At 39.7% G+C, this 19525-nt stretch overlaps 1 protein-coding gene across 2 annotated transcripts in view; it reads right to left on the bottom strand.

Annotated features, from left to right (window-relative positions):
* Window positions 1–278: 278 nt before the first annotated feature.
* Window positions 279–19525, bottom strand: part of fam204a (family with sequence similarity 204 member A) — a 77823-nt gene continuing 58576 nt past the window's right edge. For both annotated transcript variants that reach the window (XM_043712848.2, XM_043712847.2), the window contains 2 exons: window positions 15308–15414; window positions 279–1736 (listed from right to left, as the gene is read on the bottom strand). In XM_043712848.2, the coding sequence (XP_043568783.1) occupies window positions 1685–1736; window positions 15308–15414 (159 nt within the window). In that variant the 3' untranslated portion in view covers window positions 279–1684. The remainder of the gene's footprint in view (window positions 1737–15307; window positions 15415–19525) is intronic.

Below are 19525 nucleotides of genomic sequence, written 5' to 3'. Positions count from 1 at the left end.
TAGAGTGTCAAAGTATAGGAGTTTCTCAAATTAGGACACGCAACTGGTTGGCACCATTGAGTAGCATACTTTCAGTGATGTCAAGCCAGGCTTTTGAGTGACATCTGGCCATGAAGTGGTAGAAAGAAAGATGCCAAACCTCTTCTGTTTTTACAGATTCACAGCAGTTGAACTTGTAATTTAGGCTCAGACTATCCAAAATTGCTATTAAGTGAACAACGTCAATCAGAACATTTATAAAGTGTTTGCATTTATACAGCACCTTTCATCCACACAAAACCAATTCACATCTAATTTATTATTTCTTCAGTTTTTGAAAATGCAGTAGCCAAATAACAAACAAGATCCCAAAAAAGCAAGATAAATCACTCGTTTATCTGTTTTTCATGATATTAGGAATAAATACTGTCTGGACACAAGTGGAATTCTATGTCCTACCTAGGCAGTATCATGAGATAGTTTATGTTTATCAGAACACCAAATTCATTTAACAGCTCATTTGAAAGATGGTATCTCTGACATTGTAGCATTTCATTCACTATCTGTAATAAACTCTTGACTTAAATTACAAAGTGGGATTAAGGTTTACTGTTTCAGAAATTATTGCTGATTGTTGCTATGCTGTTGTAAGAGTGGGGATTGGGTAATGTTGCTGTAACATAATAGAAGGAGCTCTCTTTTTGGCCAACATCGAATGCCAAAAGTGAAAAATATTCCATTTTATTTTGTATCAATATCGCACACCTTGATTAACGATAAATTTATATGAATTTAATAGTTTCAATTTTAACAGAAAACATCTAGATTCTAGGCAAGTAAAATCTCTCAGTTGTTAACCAATTTATTTTATCAGACATTTGATTTCGTAAAATACTTAAATGAAGCAACGCACATACCCAATCTATTGCTTCTAATTTACAAGCAGATAGGATATTGTCAAAAATAAGATCAGCTCAACAAAATAATGATGATGCCACAGAAGACTGAGATTATGAATTTCGTTCAATTTTGATCGTACTGAAATAATGAACTCTATCAACAGATGGCTAACGCTGGAACAGTTAAATAATAGATATATCCTCCACAGTCTGTCTGCCAGTTACACTGCAGCACAGTGACACTTTGAGTCACCTGAATGTGACTTAAACAGCTTAGAGAGGTGAGGCATGAGAAGGTGAAAGTTTGAGCAGAGTATATTTGCCTTTCATTTTTCAGACAGGATTTTGATGACGTGGCAGCGCAAGAACAGATAAAGTTCACCTTACAAAGGCAGAGCTTCCAAATGACAGCAAATCTTCATTTTACAGCCTTTCTGGTATAAATACAGCAATCTCACTGTTTCAGTTTGTAGGATGATAGAAAAAAAATGACCACTTTGTTGTGTGTATTTGTTCCACCAAAAGGTATGCCAGGGCTTGTTCAAAACTTTCACTTGCATCAAAATCTTCGTCCAATCTTCTTGACTGTGTTCAAATTTTAGACACTGAAGGCTAAATCATTCACAACTAGTTAATGCGTAGTTACGAAAACAGCAGGGCACAGCCACCGTTGTGTTCTTATAAAGTGCTTCCAGATGACTTCCTCAAGATTGGATTTAGAGTGCAAGTACAGGTCAAGTGATTCGGCAGAGAACCTGCTTTAATATACTTCAATGCCCACTTCATTTTCTTATGGTGTCATGACATCACATGTAGCCCATGTTACTTTTTGTCTCCCATCTCCTCTTTGCTTCAAATCTGGTTTGTGTGAAAAGAAAAGAAAATGTTACATTTTTATTTCATATTTGCTATGCACATGATGGCTTGCTAATTTTGGCTGAAAGTGGACTATCTAACATGAACAGAGATCTTTACACATTTCATATTGTTCACAACTGAATCAACATGCCCCAGGTCCCTGAAATCATAATTAGGATAATAGTAGAAATAAGGGGGCATGGGATTAACAAAGAAATTCTTCCAATCTTTTTTCTTCTTCTGTCCCTGTAATAAAGGATTATAATATATTAACATCTGGGAAGTTGGATTTTTAAGGTAAATGGGTTTGATTTAGTTCTTTGAATGGGATTAAGAAAAAGAGCTCAGAGAGTAATTTTGGTACAATGAGCTCAAACATAATTTCAAGGAATGCATGTTGCTTAAGTTAAAGAAATGAAGAGTTAAGATTGGAGTTCTTCAATGAGACTGTGTGTCTGTAAAAGATATCGCTAGGATATTGTCAAAATTTTCTTTTGGATGCTTATTTAAAGATCTGCTTAAATTGCCATATATGTATTTCTTTTGTATAATTAAATTGTGTCTTTTTGATAAAAGGACATTGGCAACCTCATGTGAATATATTCAGTGACTGACCACCATGGTAACCAGCTGCGAAAGTAAAACTTAGTCTATTGAAATCTGTCCTCCCCAGTATTATCACCTGTTAGGATCATAACATCATCTTGCAAATGTTCATGATCTCTGTTTACCAAAGTAATGCCACTTAAGATTTGGAAGGTCTGATTTGGGAATCATAGTAACACATCATCTCACCAGCAATTATACTGCATGTTAGGCACAGCAACATGTTGCATCAGCATACAATGGATGTTTATGTGCAATTGAAAATTTGATCAAGTTGTCATATTGTATCACGATCAACATGTTTTCTGGAAATGTATGAATGGTACTACAGGTTGTGTTTACTAGTCGCTGTTCTCATTGGGATTAGTATAGTAATTGATCTTGTTGAGTCTCACTGACTCCATACCCATGATATTGAACTGTTGGTGTGTCACCCTTCAATGTTTTTGCCCAGAATCAAGCAGCACCATTTCCTTAACAACATGGGGGACAGTGCAAATGGGAAGAAAACACTTTCATTGTGAATCGTGGGTCAGGATTTGGCAGAAATTCTTGACAGGAACGGTTTGCAGAGATAAGAATCACAAAATGAATGATTAAAGAGTTTGCTAGCCTAGATACAAATTAATTAAAAAATACACTCGGTGCAGTCACAGATATAAACTTAACCAGGAACTGTCATTTTCTCTCAACTATCTGCTGCCTCGAGGGTGCATAGGCAATTCTCCAGCTTGTCGAGTGGCTAACTACTGAGCTGACAATTAAAACACCTCCAATTATTTTATTCAGAAAATGATAACATTACTCTTCAGTGATTTGAATCTATTACAAGTGATGCATTAAGCAAACATCTTAAGGGGGTCTGTGAAATTTTATTAAAACAAAAACAATAAAATATAACAATTTAAGTGCTGAAATAACTTTGATTTATCTAATTCTGAAACAAATCAAATCATATTCACCACACTATTAGATTTGACTCAAATGTTCCTGTTAAAGTAACAGTTTGGCTAGTGGTGTCACTGTTAGTTGTACGCTGTTATTATTTAGAAGTTCGGTCTGAGGAGCCTTGGGGAATTACTGCAGTGCATCATATAGATGGTACACACTGCTGCCATTGTGTGTTGGTGCTAAAGGGAGTAAATGTTGAAGGTGATGAATGGAGTACAAATCAAGCTTTGTCTTAGATATTAGATTAGATTCTCTACAGTATGGAAACGGACCCTTCAGCCCAACAAGTCCACACCAACCCTCTGAAGAGTAACCCACCCAGACCCATTCCCCTATCCTATACTTACCCCTGACTAATGCACCTAACACTATGGACAATTTAGCATGGCCATTTCACCTGACCTGCACATCTTTGAATTGTGGGAGGAAACCAGAGCACCTGGAGGAAAGACACACATGTGCAGAATGTGCAAACTCCATACAGACGGGTGCCCGAGGCAGGTATCAAACCCGAGTTCCTGGCGCTGTGAGGGAGCAGTGCTAACCACTGAGCCACTAGGCCACCCATATTGTTGAGCTTCTTGAGTGGCATAAGACCTGCACTCATCCAGCCAAGTTATGATGTAAGGTGTGAGATTTATATATTATTTATTTTAGACTTTGAACTAGCAGCATGTAATTTGTGAGTATGAGGGGGTTTCCTGATTAACTTGTCCCTATTTCTACAGCCATGTTTCTTTTAAACCAGCTATGAGTGAGGGAGTCCCTGGGTGATAAGAATGATTTGCTTACATTGGCAGGATTTCATAAACAGAGTCAATATCAAAGAGCATTAGCTTGCTTTCAGTTTAGAACCATCAGGATTTCTTTTTGACTAAGGGGAAAATCCAAAACTTAGAAAGATTTATTTTCAGTTCACGGACGTCCTGCTTGAAATTAGAAATGTGAAACAGTTTGTCCTAGAGAATGGACTTAGTTAGGAAGTAAGTTACCACAGTAAAAGGATTGTAGTTTGAAGTTTGTAGTTTTGATTTTAGTTCCAGACCAGAAGTATTTGGTTCGGACCCAGCAGGGTTATTTGAAGTTAGAAAAGCCTCAGTTCACCTGTGTCAATAATCTAGAAAAAGACTATAGATGTCATAGAGAAGCTAATATCCAATAGTGTTTGGATAGATGGCATCGTAATTTACTGTGCATATCAAAATATTTTAGATTGCATTATATTTAAATACGTTATTTTATTTCATCATCTTTATATCTTTTGCATAATAAATTTCAGGTTTATTGTTAAAACTGAATCTGTGCATTGGATGCTTAAGTTTCAGTGGAAGAACTTCTCTCCAATAAAAACAAATAAAATTGGATCTATCAAGCTAGATTTCAGTATGGGATCTGACTTGCCCAACAGTAACATCGACTGGAATCATAACAATTGTGAGCTCTTATGGGAAGTGAGTTCTGAATTTAAGAGGGACTTGTGTCTTTCTTTTTAAGGCAATGATTATATGATAATTCTGGACATAAAATGGCTGTATTGTGGTGAAGCTCATTCCATAGAATTTGAAGATGGTGTTTGGAAGTTATTAAGAGCTTTCTGGAAAATATTAAAGTGGAGTACTCCAAATATTTGTCGAAAAGATAAACTCGGAGAGTTAGCAGGTAAATTGAAGCCAGAAGTAAAATCAGAAACTTGTAAGGATGAGATACTTCAAGTTATTATCCAACATTTACACTTAAAAGAAAGGCAATCTGAAATTGGGTCTCACAGCTGGAATTAGCTAAGTTGAAAAGACATGCGTTAGAAATAAAAATAGGATAATGGAAATTGAGAAAAAGAAGTGGATGATGGAAAGTGAGGATAAAAAGCTACTTTACTCCAATACAAGTCATGTGTTATAACTACATTCAAATTGGAAGACAACTATCCCACCTCTGCAGATATATTCATCAGGTACATAACTGTTATCCAGTTGCATGGTAAAACAACATTGCATTCTAATCATTGCAATGCTAGGCCCTGTATGCTCCTTCGTATGTTTAATATAATTATTTTTCTCACAATTATTTACTATCCAATTTCATTTTGTTGACATGTCTACAAAGTTATATATTAAAAAAGTCCATTGTATGCTTCAAGGTAGTAACATATTTCGATCTAGACAGTAAAACACTAAGCCTCATTCTTCAGCAGGTTTCTGTCATGTATGTACCTGTTAAAACCTGCAATACATACCTAACTCTATAACCTATTTTATTTATACACACACACATGCATACACCAATAGCAGATCTGTTACATATTAACCCTTACTGGTACTACCCTTTGAGCAACTACATTAAAATTTCACATTGCAAGATCAAGCTCAGGGACCATTTGAAATTAGAATATCTGTGATTTGAGGAGTTTTCTTTTGATAGTTCCTTCATCTATCTCATATGAATAACTGGCATGCTTTTGAGATGCAGTTCAATGGGCAGTATCTCATCCAGTTGCTCATAAAGCATGTAAAAAGCCTGGATATAAAGTGGGAATATCAGACTTAGGAACTGGATTAGGTTACTTGGCCCATTTGATAAGATCATGGCTGATCTAGTTGTGGGTTCAGCTCCACTCTCCTGTCTGCCTCCCATAATCCTTATTCCATTATTGATCAAAAATCTATACAATTCTCCTCTAAATGCATTTAATGACATAGGATCAACAACTCTCTGGAGAAGAGAAATCCAGAGTTAGAACGCTGGTAAGGGGAAAAAGTTCTCGTCATTTTCTGTCTTACAAGGGAGGTCTCTTATCTTAAACTATATTTTCTAGTTCTAGCCACATCTACAAGAGGAAACATCACTGCAGTATTCAACTGACCCTTAGGATCCTACATGTTTTAATAAGATCACTTCTCATTCTTCCAAACTCCACTGGGTATAGATCCAGCCAGTTAAACCTTTCCTCATAGAATTATCACCTGAAATTAAAACTAAGTTGATCCAACCTTCTATGAACTGCATCAAATGTAATTATAATATTTTTAAAATTAGGAGACTAAAACTGTACCCCAGTAAAACATTCCTACTTTTATATTCCATTATGTTTGCAAATAAACACCAACATTTTATTTGTCATCCTGATTACTTGCTGTACCTGGAAACTAACATTTTATGATTTAAGTATCAAGATATGCAGATCACTCTGAACTTCAGAACACTTTTCTCTCATTTAAATTATATTGTTTTTCTATTTTTCTTACCAAAATGGACAACTTCACACTTTCTCATATTGCACTTCACCGGACAATCCCACCCCCTGCTGCTCCCCCCACAACCTATGCATAACTGTTTACAAATTCTCTACTTGCTTTGAGTAAGTTATTTTCATATCTATCTTGGTGTCACTGGTAAACGTAGCTAGCATATATCTGACCCCTCCATTCATGTCTTGAGTCACCAACATTTTGGCAAGATTGATTCCTGTTGCATTTCACTCGTTATAAACCATCAATCCAAAAAAGACCTATTTATCTCTACTCTAGGCTTACTGTTTGCTCAAATCTTTTATGCAAGCTAACATGTTATCCTCTACATGATATATTTCACGTGTTCTATAACCACAACAAATGCCTTTTGGAAATCCAAGTACACCACATTTACTGGTTACCTTTTATCATTCTTCCTCAAAAACTTTGAATAAATTAGTCTAACACAATGTCATTTTTATAAAGCCATATTGGCTGTGCCTGATCATATTAGGATTTCTTACATATCCTGCCGTAACCTCTTTAATTATGGATTCTAGCAATTTCCCTCTGAAGGTGGAAGGATTCCAGCAGATGGTAAATCCATTAATGTGATGCTATAGTCCAAGAAGGGAGGGAGAAAGACAGCAGGAACCTACAGGTCAGTTAGTCTAATATCTCTTGTTGGGAAAATGGGAGAGTCCATTATTAAGGAAGAAAGAGCAGGATATTTAGAAAAGCTTAAATGTACTCAAAAACTATAAACATGGTTTGTGAAAGGGAAGTCATGTTTGATGAATTTCATGGAATTCCTTGAGGATATAATACATAGAGTTGAACGGGTAAATGTAGTGTGTTTGGATTTCCAGAAGGCGCTCTATAAGGTGTCACATAAAAAATTAATACACAAGGTAGGAGCGCACGGTATTAGAGGTAATATATTAACATAGATTGAGGATTGGTTAACACATAGAAAACAGAGTGCTGGAATTAATGGGTCTTCTACAGGTTGGAAAGCCATGACCAGTGGATTGCCACAAGGATCAGTCCTAAATCAATGATTTAATATTTATATTAATAACTTGGAGGAAAGGGCAGTGCATAACGTATCCAAATTTAATGATTAAACAAAAATAAATGGGAGAGCACAATGTGATGCAAATATTAGGAATCTGAAAGGGACGACTGTAAGATTGAATGAAAGGGAAAAACACTTGGCAGGTGGAGTTTATTGCAGAAACGTGTCAGGTCATATACGTCTGCAGAAAAACAAGTCAAAATGCAGGCAGGCAATCATTTAAGTGGAGAGAGATTCCAAAAATAAAAGTACAACACATAGGAATCTGGGTTTTCTTGTGCATGAAACGCAAAATGCTGGCATGCAGATACAGCAAGTAGTCAAGAAAGCAAATTGAATTTTGCCCTTTATTGCTAGGGGTTAAAAATAAGCAAGGAGAAAGTGAAGACTGCAGATGCTGGAGATCATCTACAGCAGGAAAAGCGCAGCAGGTCAGGCAGCATCCAAGGAGCAGGAGAATCGACGTTTTGGGCATGAGCCCTTTTTCAGGAATGAGGAAAGTGTGTCCAGCAGGCTAAGATAAAAGGTAGGGAGGAGGGACTTGGGGGAGGGGCGTTGGAAATGCGATAGGTGGAAGGAGGTTAAGGTGAGGGTGATAGGCCGGAGTGGGGATATATTTCCCTCCCCTCCCCTATCAGCGTTCCGAAAAGACCACTCCCTCCGTGACTCCCTCGTCAGGTCCACACCCCCCACCAACCCAACCTCCACTCCCGGCACCTTCGTCTGCAACTGCAAGAAATGTAAAACTTGCGCCCACACCTCCCCCCTTACTTCCATCCAAGGTCCCATGGGATCCTTCCATATCCACCACAAATTCACCTGCACCTCCACACACATCATTTACTGCATCCGCTGCACCCGATGTGGCCTCCTCTATATTGGAGAGACAGGCTGCCTACTTGCGGAACGTTTCAGAGAACACCTCTGGGACACCTGGACCAACCAACCCAACCACCCCGTGGCTCAACACTTCAACCCCCCCCTCCCACTCCACCAAGGACATGCAGGTCCTTGGACTCCTCCATCGCCAGACCATAGCAACACGACGGTTGGAGGAAGAGCGCCTCATCTTCCACCTAGGAACCCTCCAACCACAAGGGATGAACTCCGATTTCTCCAGTTTCCTCATTTCCCCTCCCCCCACCTTGTATCAGTCCCAACCCTCGAACTCAGCACCGTCTTCCTAACCTGAAATCTTCTTCCTGACCTCTCCGCCCCCACTCCCACTCCGGCCTATCACCCTCACCTTAACCTCCTTCCACCTATCGCATTTCCAACGCCCCTCCCCCAAGTCCCTCCTCCCTACTTTTATCTTAGCCTGCTGGACACACTTTCCTCATTCCTAAAGGGCTCATGCCCGAAACGTCGATCTCCTGCTCCTTGGATGCTGCCTGACCTGCTGCGCTTTTCCAGCAACACATTTTCAGTTAAAAATAAGCAAGTCTTGTTACAACTGTACAGGCTATTGGTGAGGCGATACACAATTGCACGCAATTTTGTACTGTGTGCAATTTTGTTTCCTGTATTCAAGAAAACTTATTGTTGAGACCACCACTATTTTTCTTACAATTGTTTTCATATTTGTTTTAAAACTGAGAGTTATAGTTGGGAATTGAACTTTGAACAGCAGCTTGTTTTAAAAAGAGGAAAGAAAAAAGACCGATGTTTGCTGCTGGGAATTGGCCTGGAAGGATAACACAAATCAGTTACTCCTACTTGAAGGACAACATATAGTTATTTTGGCACCAAGATATTGCTATGCTCAGGAATTGGCAGCTGTTGAATTGTTGAAACAGTCAGTCAAGGGAAGGACTGGGGCAGGCCAGCCAACCACAGAGCATTTTGGAAAAACAGAGAAAGCAAAATTTGAACTGTCTCTTGCTTAGGCTTTGGGCAGGAGGCAATTTTGTTTTAGAAGTTTCTGGTCTCTAGTTATTCTCCAGTTATCGACTTGTTGAAAGTTGTGAGAAAATAAATCCAGTCAGTAAGAGTTTCCAGAGGTCTGCCGAAGCTATTTGCATTGACCAGTGATTTGAGAATTCAATATATATTGCCCTACGTGTTTGTAATACGATTCATTGTCCAAGGATTTCATGAAATGGTTACTAAATTGGCAAATTATAATTCTTTTACTTTCTTTTCTGAATCATGCAGTGTCCGTCAGTGTGAGTGGGAGTTTATGATAATAAAGAACAAAGAAAATTTACAGCCCATGAAAAGGCCCTTCGGTACTTCAAGCCTGAGCCAATCCAAATCTACTGTCTAAACCTACCTCCCAATTCCTAAACATCTGTATCCCTTTGCTCTCCACCTACTCATACATCTGTCCAGGCGCATCTTAAATGAATCTACCATGCCTGCCTCTACTGGCAACGTGTTCCAGACACCTACCACCCTCTGTGTAAAGTACTTGCCACATGTATCCCCCTTAAACTTTTCACCTCTCACCTTGAAAGGGTGACCTCTTGTTATTGAATCCCTCACTCTGGGGAAAAAGCTTATCTCTATCTATCCTGTCTATACCCTTCATGATTTTGTAGACCTCAATCAGGTCACCCTGAATCTCCTCTCTTCATAGCTAACACCTTCCATACCAGGCAACATCCTTGTAAACATTCTCGGCACCCCCTCCAAAGTGTCCACATCCTTTTGGTAATTAGATTAGATTAGATTACTTACAGTGTGGAAACAGGCCCTTCGGCCCAACAAGTCCACACCGACCCGCCGAAGCGCAACCCACCCATACCCATACATTTACCCCTTTAACCTAACACTATGGGCAATTTAGCATGGCCAATTCACCTGACCCGTACATCTTTGGACTGTGGGAGGAAACCGACCCGGAGGAAACTCACGCAGACACGGGGAGAATGTGCAAACTCCACACAGTCAGTCGCCTGAGTCGGGAATTGAACCCGGGTCTCTGGCACTGTGAGGCAGCAGTGCTAACCACTGCTGCCTAATATGGCGACCAGAACTGTACACAGTATTTTAAATGCTGCTGAACCAAAGTTGTGTACAATTTTAACATGACCTGCCAGCTCTTATATTCAATACCCTGTCCGATGAAGGCAAGCATACCATATGCCTTCTTGACCATTCTATCCACCTGTGCAGCAACCTTCAGGGTACAATGGACCTGAACTCTCTGCTCATCAACATTTCCCAAGACTCTTCCATTTACTCTATTAATAGCTCTAGAATTAGACTTCCCAAAATGCATCACCTCACATTTGCCTGGATTGAACTCCATCTGCCACTTCTCCACCCAACTCTCCAGTCTATAGGTATTCTCCTGTACTCTTTGACAGTCCCATATGCTTTCTGCTACTCTACCAATCTTCATGTCACCTGCAAACTTGCTGATCATACCAACAATGCCCTCTTCCAGATTTATGTATATCACAAACAACAGTGGCCTCAGCACTGATCCCTGTGGAACACCACTGGTCACCTTTCTCCATTTTGAGAAACTCCCTTCAACTACAACTCTCTATCTCCTGTTGTTCAACCAGTTTTTTATCCACTTAGCTAGAACATGCTTGCGCACCATGTGACTTTACTTTCTCTATTGGTTTACCATGGGGAACCTTATCAAATGCCTTATTAAATGTCCATGTATATGACATCTACAGCCCTTCCTTCATCTATCAGCTTGGTCACTTCCTCAAAGAACTCTATTAAGTTGGTATGATCAAAGAGGAATTGATTTAGATCATAGATAGTAATTGTATTTCTTTTTTTGCAAAACTCTGTGTTCTTCTAAAGTTATATTATTTTTAATAATTTTTTTTGTTTAAGTTATATACCTGGTGTCCAAGATTAATTATTTGTAGAGTCTGGATAGGAACAACGGAGCAAATTGAGGGTCATTGAATGTTTTAATTTCACGGATGTGGAGATGCTAGTGTTGGACTGAGATGGATAAAGTCAGAGGTCACACATCACCAGGTTGCAGTCCAACACGTTTATTTGTAATCATAAGCTTTTGAAAGGTAGCCACCTGAAGGGGCTACACTCTGAAAGCTTGTGATTTCAAATAAACCTGCTGGACTATAATCTGGTATCGTGTAAATTCTGACTTCATTTCACTATATTGTGAATCCAGTGATAATGAGGCTGATTTGGTACGGATGGTCACTCACGTTGTAACAATATATTGGCACTGAAGGTTGTTCACTAGGCTGACTTATCAAGAACAGCTAAACAGATTAGGTCTTTATTTATTACTGTCTAAAAGAATGACAGGTAATCTTATTGAAATATTCAATATTCTGAGATCTTGACAGGGTAGATGTTGAGTAGCTGTTTTCACTAGTTGCGGAAATCTCAAGCTAAAGCTACAGAATAAGGGGACACTCATCTAAAATTGAGATGCAAAGGAATTTCTTTACCGAGAGGATGCTGAATGTCTGTAATTCTCTACCATAGAGTCATGATTTGGAGATGCCGGTGTTGGACTGGGGTGTACAAAGTTAAAAATCACACAACACCAGGTTATAGTCCAACAGGTTTAATTGGAAGCACTAGCTTTCTGAGTGCTGCTCCTTCATCAGGAGGTTGTGGAGGAACAATTGTAAGACACAGAATTTATAGCAAAAATTTACAGTGTGATGTAATTAAAATTACACATTGAAAAATACCTTGTTTGTTGAGTCTTTCATCTGTCCGAATACCATGATAGTTTCACTTGTTTCATGTGCAAATCACAAAACATTTTTTTAAAAGTTATATTCTCAGGTTAACTAACAACTGGCGTTAGCCAGACAACATGTTGAAGGTGTTAGTCCCCTGTGTTCTCTGTCTGTGCCGTAATGTTTAGACTGATTCTAATCTAAAAAGTGAGATAACAGAGTCTTACATGAATTGATGCAGTTTTTGAGCAAAGTGCGATGTAACTCTGCAAGTACAAATTCACCCCACAAACGTATATGTGTGCATGTGGGTCTTTGTGTGTGTGTGTGTGTGTCTGGGGTGGGGGGTCGTGAGTGCGAGAGAGAGTGTATATGTGCGTATGTGAGTGTAGAGTTTCTTAAGTCTGTGAGGGGTGCATATGTGAATATGGGAGTGTGTGTGTGCTGTCTGGGGTGGAGGGTTGTAAGTGTCTGCGAGAGAGAGAGTGTATGTGTGAGTGTAGAGTGTAGAATCTGTGAGAGGATGCATGTGAGAGTGTGGGAGTGTGTGTGTCTGTAAGATTTTAACCTACTGCGAATCCTCTTACAAGGATGTCTTCCTTGAAGAAGCTCTCTTCCTCCCTCTACAAGGATTTCAGTGAGTCACCGCCTTCCTAACCTGCAATCTTCTTCCTGACCTCTCCGCCCCCACCCCACTCCGGCCTATCATCCTCACCTTGACCTCCCTCCACCTATCGCATTTCCAATGCCCCTTCCCCAAGTCCCTCCTCCCTACCTTTTATCTTAGCCTGCTGGACACACTTTCCTCATTCCTGAAGAAGGGCTTATGCCTGAAACGTCGATTCTCCTGTTCCTTGGATGCTGCCTGACCTGCTGTGCTTTTCCAGCAACACATTTTCAGCTGTGTGTCTGTAAGGGTGTGTGTGAGTCTGTGTATACATGTGTCCATGTGTGTGTATGTGTATAGGGGTGTGTGTGTGTGCGCGCGTGTGCACACATGCAGGAGTGTCTGTGCGTGTGTATGGTACAATAGTGGTCCAATTTCAGTTTCAGTTGCATCACACTGTAAACCTTTGCTACAATTGTGTCCTGCACAACCACCTGATGAAGGAGCAGCGCTCTGAAAGCTAATGCTTCCAATTAAACCTGTTGGACTATAACCTGGTGTTGTGAGATTTGTAACTTTGTCTACCCTAGAGGGTTGCAAAGGCTAGGTCACTAACTGTATTTAAAGAGCAGGGAGATAGATTTTTGAAATTGGGGGAGTGGAGGGCTATTTTGAACTTGCATGAAGGAACAGGTGAGGTCTGGCCAGATCAGCCATCATCTTGTTGAATGCCAAAGTAGGCCTGGGGCTGAATGGCTTAATCCAGGTGCTATTTCTTACGTTCTTAACAATCAAGGAAAATGCATCAACTATCTCACTAGCCACTTTGTATAAAACCCTTGGATGATGTCCATCAGAACCTGGGCACTTGTCACCACAACAAATGTAAATGTACTCAGTACCACTTTTCTGGAGATTGTGATTTTGCAGACTTTCTCCATCCCCTCCACTTCCTGATTTATTGCTGCTTCTGGGCTGTTACGTGCATCCTGTATAGTGAAGACTGATGCAAAATACATGATCAAGTCATCCGCTATTTCCTTAATTTTCCATTCTTAATTCTCTAATCCCACTTCATATAAAACCAACGGTCACATTGTTAACTTTAATATTTATTTATAAAAATGTTTTCTTTTCTTTATATTTCTGATTAGCTTTTGCTTATACTCTAACTGGTTTTTTCCTTTTTATTAATTTTGTGCTCATTCTTTTTTTTATATCCTATCCAATCTTCTGATTTACAATCCAGTTCTCTGTGCTTCCACAATACGTATACTTCAGCCATTCAGGAATGAGGAGACTGGAATATCAAACAACCAGACATTTTTGGCTAACATAGACAAGTCTAATAGACAGAGCATGTGTCAAATTTAAGTACAGATTTTAAGAGTGAAATTTCAAAGGTAAACGTAATTATAAAAGACACTTAAATGGTGATTGCATGTCAGAAAAAAAATTGTGATAAAACCAGTTCTGTGAATATTCTATCCCATCACATCCTGCAAATTATCAAGGAGGAGAAGGTGAGGACTGCAGATGCTGGAGAGTCAAAGTCGAAAAGGGTGGCACTGGAAAAGCACAGCAGGTCAGGCAACATCAAAGGAGCAGGAGATTCACCATTTCAGGAATAAGCTCTTCATCAGGAATGTGGAGGGGGAAGGGGGAATAAGAGGTAAATGGGGGGTGGGGGTGAGGGGAAGGTAGGTGGGAAGGCAATTGATGGATTCAGGAGGGAGGTAATTATGATAGATAGGTGGGGAGGGTGGAGTGGATAAGTGGGAAGGAAGATGAACAGGAAGGACAGGTCAAGAGGGCTGTGCAGAGTTGGAGGGTTGGGTCTGGAATGAGATGGGGATGGAGGGGAGATTTGGAACCAGTGAGGTCAATGTTGATGGTTGAGGTGCCACTCTTTTCAACTCTGCAAAATATCAACTAGATTTCCAAAGAGAGATGACGGAGGAAAAGGAACTGAGTTATCAGGTCACAACCAAATGAGGGCTTGAAGTAGTGCTGATTTCAGTTTCCAATAGGTGTCACCAAAAGTGTTAGGTAAAAGTACTTTCTGAAGTCTGCTCTCTCCTGCACCTCCCCAAATATTCTGAGGTGTGCTGCTCATTTCCTCAAATTTGAAAACAGGTCAGGATACGTGAAACGTGCTGGGATCTGAACTCAGGTTTTTGTTTGCCTCCAGTCATGTAAAAAAAATATACTTCAGCCCATACAAAAACTGCACGTTACAAATCAATGCAGTATATTTGATCTTCTGAAAGGATGATGGACTAAAGCAGCTACATTTTTTCTAAAATGTCTGGTGCAGTCCATTAATCCAAAACTCACAGTTAAACTCAAATGCCAGCTGAAAATGATGCTTAAAGGTAACAAGTGACAGATGAAACATTCCTGTTGTATTGATTACTGTGCAAATTCATCAGAAAGTGTTTGAAGTTAATTGGCAAAGAATGACTCACCCCCAAGCAAGTTGCTTCTTCTTTTGGGCCTGCTGAGAAGCTTCAGTCTCTTGTTTGACTCTTGCAAAATCACGACATTTGATGGCCTTGGCAATTTTCACACCCAACTATTGAAAGATCAAAGAGAACAAGCAAGTGAGGGAGAAGGGATGGCAGGATGGCAAGTGTTTTATCTCCAACTTTTTCAAACCTAAATTTAAATATCGCCTTTGCGGCCAGCTGACCACAATAGGGTGGGTGTGTTAAGAGTTCCTTCACCAAGAGGGCCTTCTGTCTTTCTCACCTGCTTCGCCCAGGTGCCTGCATGAACCTGATGCTGACTCGAAAGTCCTACTGCTGCTACAAAGAGTAAGGTGAAGCTGGGAATCTGGCAGATTGACCAGTGCCTCCAGTCTCTTCCCCGATGAAGGTTGCAGGTCCAGCCCTATATGCCTGTCTGTTTTCAAACTGATCCAAAACAATTCCTAAAAACATGATATTCCTCATTCACATCTATACATAGTAAAGTTTCAACTTGGGGCGGCACAGTGGCTCAGTGGTTAGCACTGCTGCCTCACAGCACTAGGAACCCGGGTTCGATTCCCGCCTATGGCGACCGTGTGGAGTTTGCACATTCTCCCAGTGTCTGCGTGGGTTTCCTCCTCCAGGTGCTCCGGTTTCCTTGCATAGTCCAAAGATATGCAGGTTAAGCAAATTGGTGATGCTAAATTGCCACAGAGTTAGGCGCATTAGTCAGGGGTAAATATGAGGAATGGGTCTGGGTGGGTTACTCTTTGGAGGGTCGGTGTGGACTAGTTGTACTGAAGTGCCTGTTTCCACACTGTGGGGAATTTAATCTAATCCTGCAGTTTTCACAATAATCCGTAATGCAAAATGAGATTACAGAATATGTTTAATCCAAAACTGAAAGAAATTCATGCCAAAGTGCAAATTGTACACGAAACTGACATTGCAGCCGCAGGCACAATACACTAAACTTTTAACTGAAGTTTCTGCAGGCATCCACGCCAAGCAATATTTTGCTTTTGTGGTACCTTCAAGGGAATGGTGATGAAGAAAACCACAACAAGTTGAAAGCTGATTCCAATCGTGAAACTAGTTTTTTTTAAAACCACAAAGCAGAAGAAGATCTGTTACAGACAGTTAACGTGAATGGCCTGCAGTCTAATATGACAAATGGATTATGACTCGGCCGTGACTGATGTAGTTCTACCCAACAATTATTTCATACTATTTTCCCTTCCTGATCATAGCACCGTACCTTCCACGTTTCTTAATTGACACTGTTCAAAGCTAAACTATTGTGGATGCAGGTATTATTCAATTTAGCATGTATTTTGTTTACTTTTTTTGATTTGCCATAAGATGTTTTGTTCTCTTTGTTCCTTGGATGTGGATGCTTTGGCAACTTGCATCTATAACACAAATAATATTTATAAATTATGCTATTATCCTAAATTGGGTTAAGGAGGTAACTGTGGTGGGTAACATTGATGGTGAAAGAAGTGAATGTGAAGGTTATGCAAACTGCTTTCTCCTGGATGTTGTTAAGCTGTTTGAGTACTGTAGGAGCTGCACTCATTTAGGCAAGTGGAGAATATTCCATCACTCTTCTGACTTGTACCTTGTACATGATGGAAAGGTTACGAGAGTCAAGAACACAGTTACAAACTGCAGAATCTCCAGCTTTTGACTTGCTCTTGTATGCACAGTATGTATATGACACACCAAGTCCAGTTTCAGCCCAGATTGTTGATAGTTGCAATTTTAATGATGGTAATGTTATGTTAAGAGGTGATTAGTTAGTTTCTCTTTCTCATTGCCTGCCACTTGTATAGCATGAAAGTTACTTGCTACTTAACATCATAAGCTTGAATGTTGTCAAGGTCTGGCTGCATATCAATATGGACTGCTTCAGTATCAGAGCAGTTGTAAATGGTACAGAAGAATTGTGCATTCATTACATGTACACAATCCTTCATCTGAAATTCCAAAATCCGAAAAGATCCGAAATCTGAAATTCTTTTTGTGGAGGTTGAGCATCATTTTGGCATGCAAACAGGTGACCCAACTCCACACCCACTTGAACCACATCACTCAGATGTGACTTGGCTGCATAGCCCAGCATTGGTAGGCGTCAATTGTGTCTCAGTGCTCGTATTATTTACACGTGTCTGCTGTTAGGTAATTTTTTTTATTTCACTGTGAAAATGTCATTTGTTCCGAAATCCGAAAATTCCCAAATTCCGACAAACAACTGGCCCCAAGGATTCTGGATAAAGGATTGTGTACCTGTAGTGAACACCTCCACTTATGATCTTATAATGAGAGGTCATTGACAAAGCATCTGGTGGTGGTTTGAACTAAAACACTACCCTAAAGAACTCCTGCAGCAATATCTAGGGGCTACCATTCTCTTTAGCTCTGAACCACTAACTCTTGTTTCATGTCATCTGTCTGGTCTTCTACTTATCACACGCTTTTCCTTTTGTTCTTTTTCCCTTCTGTCTCTCCTTTCACATGCTTAAAACCCACACCGTTTTGTAAATTTTCTTATTTCTGTAAAAGGTTATTTACCTGAAATGTTAAATGTTTCTTTTTCCAAAGATGTTGATAACTTGCTATTGCCAGAATTTACTGATTTTAATCCAAGATTGTGTTTATGCAGGCTCTATTTAATTCTTGATAATCAACTATTTATTTTTATATTTTCATCCTTATGTCCTCTTCCAGGTCTTCTCAGGTCATGCAAAGTATTTAAGGCATGCGACAATATCCTCAGTTTCTATTTGTTGCACTATTTAGCTTGCTGCTACGTGTGAGAGATAAGCCTGAGGCAATTCTGTAGAAAGTAACTTCTCAAGGAAAGTATCTGGCATCTCTCCTTGGCATCTGTCTCCGAAAACTTTGTTTGTAAGAAGTAATTGCAGGCAGAAACCTGTTTACACAACCCACAGTAATAATGATTGTGTTATGGAATTGCTACCCCCACCCAACCTCTCTAGTCTGCTCCAACTCTACAACTCCTCCAGATATCTGTATTTCTCTGATAATGGCTGATTGTGCATTTCTCCCCCCGCCCTTTTACAGAATCAGAGGATGCTTACAATTCTGGAGGAAGCCATGGTATGTGTTATGTCCATACTGTTTCTCTGGAACAGCAACTCACCTCATCCTGTCCCTGCCTTTTCCCTGTAGCACTGCTAATTTCTTTGTTTCCGGATAACTATTTAATTGTCTTTCAAAGGCCTTCCACTCTCAGGCAGAGATGGAAACCACCACAACATTTAAGTATTTAGATTAGTACTTGAAGCCTTCATAAATGAGATAACAAGAGTTCAGAGACAGTATATTCCTGTTAGGGTGAAAGGAAAGGCTGGTAGGTGTAGGGAATGCTGGATGACTAGAGAAATTGAGGGTTTGGTTAAGAAAAAGAAGGAAGCATATGTCAGGTATAGACAGGATAGATCGAGTGAATCCTTAGAAGAGTATAAAGGCAGTAGGAGGTAAATCAGGAGGGCAAAAAGGGGACATGAGATAGCTTTGGCAAGTAGAAAAATCCAAAATCTCAGTTATTTATTAAGAGAATGAAGCCACAAGATTGCATGGTTTAAACAAGATTTTTTAACCACACTAAAGTCAAACAAAGTAAATTCTAATTACTATTATATTTAATCACTCAGATTTTAAAATCCAAAATCAACATTAATTAATCATGAATTAACAGGTAAATTGTGGTCAGTCATAGACTAAGTTACACATTAAATGGCAGGATCAAATCAGAAATATCTTATGAACTGGCTCAGCAGTTGGTACAGCCTAAATGTCATCAATGTCAGATCAAAGTCCCTTAAAACTCAGAACTGAATCTTAACTTTTTTCTGGCAAAGTCCAAAGTTGTAACAAGTTTTTTGCTGGGGTTGCCTAGCAAGTTCTCTTGCTGTACCTTTAGCTCACCTCATTAATTACTGGCGACACCTCTCTCACGTTATCTGCCCCATCTTACAATGCACCATTTTCACAACAGTTCATCTCTCAGTGGATAGCATAGAATTAAATGGCACATTATCTTTAAAAATATGCTGTGCATCCAGACAAGCACTACAGCTGTCCGACATGATTCCTGACAATTGCCCCAAATTTAACACCTGGTGTCAATGTGGAACTTCCTCTTTTCTTAGGACCAACAGTGGAAGCCATGACACCAGATCATGCCAC

Source organism: Chiloscyllium plagiosum, unplaced genomic scaffold, assembly GCF_037043375.1.
Source record: "Chiloscyllium plagiosum isolate Xiang-an unplaced genomic scaffold, Cpla_swu_hap1 HiC_scaffold_22, whole genome shotgun sequence".
Lineage (NCBI taxonomy): Eukaryota > Metazoa > Chordata > Chondrichthyes > Orectolobiformes > Hemiscylliidae > Chiloscyllium > Chiloscyllium plagiosum.
This window is presented reverse-complemented; position numbering and strand designations above follow the sequence as displayed.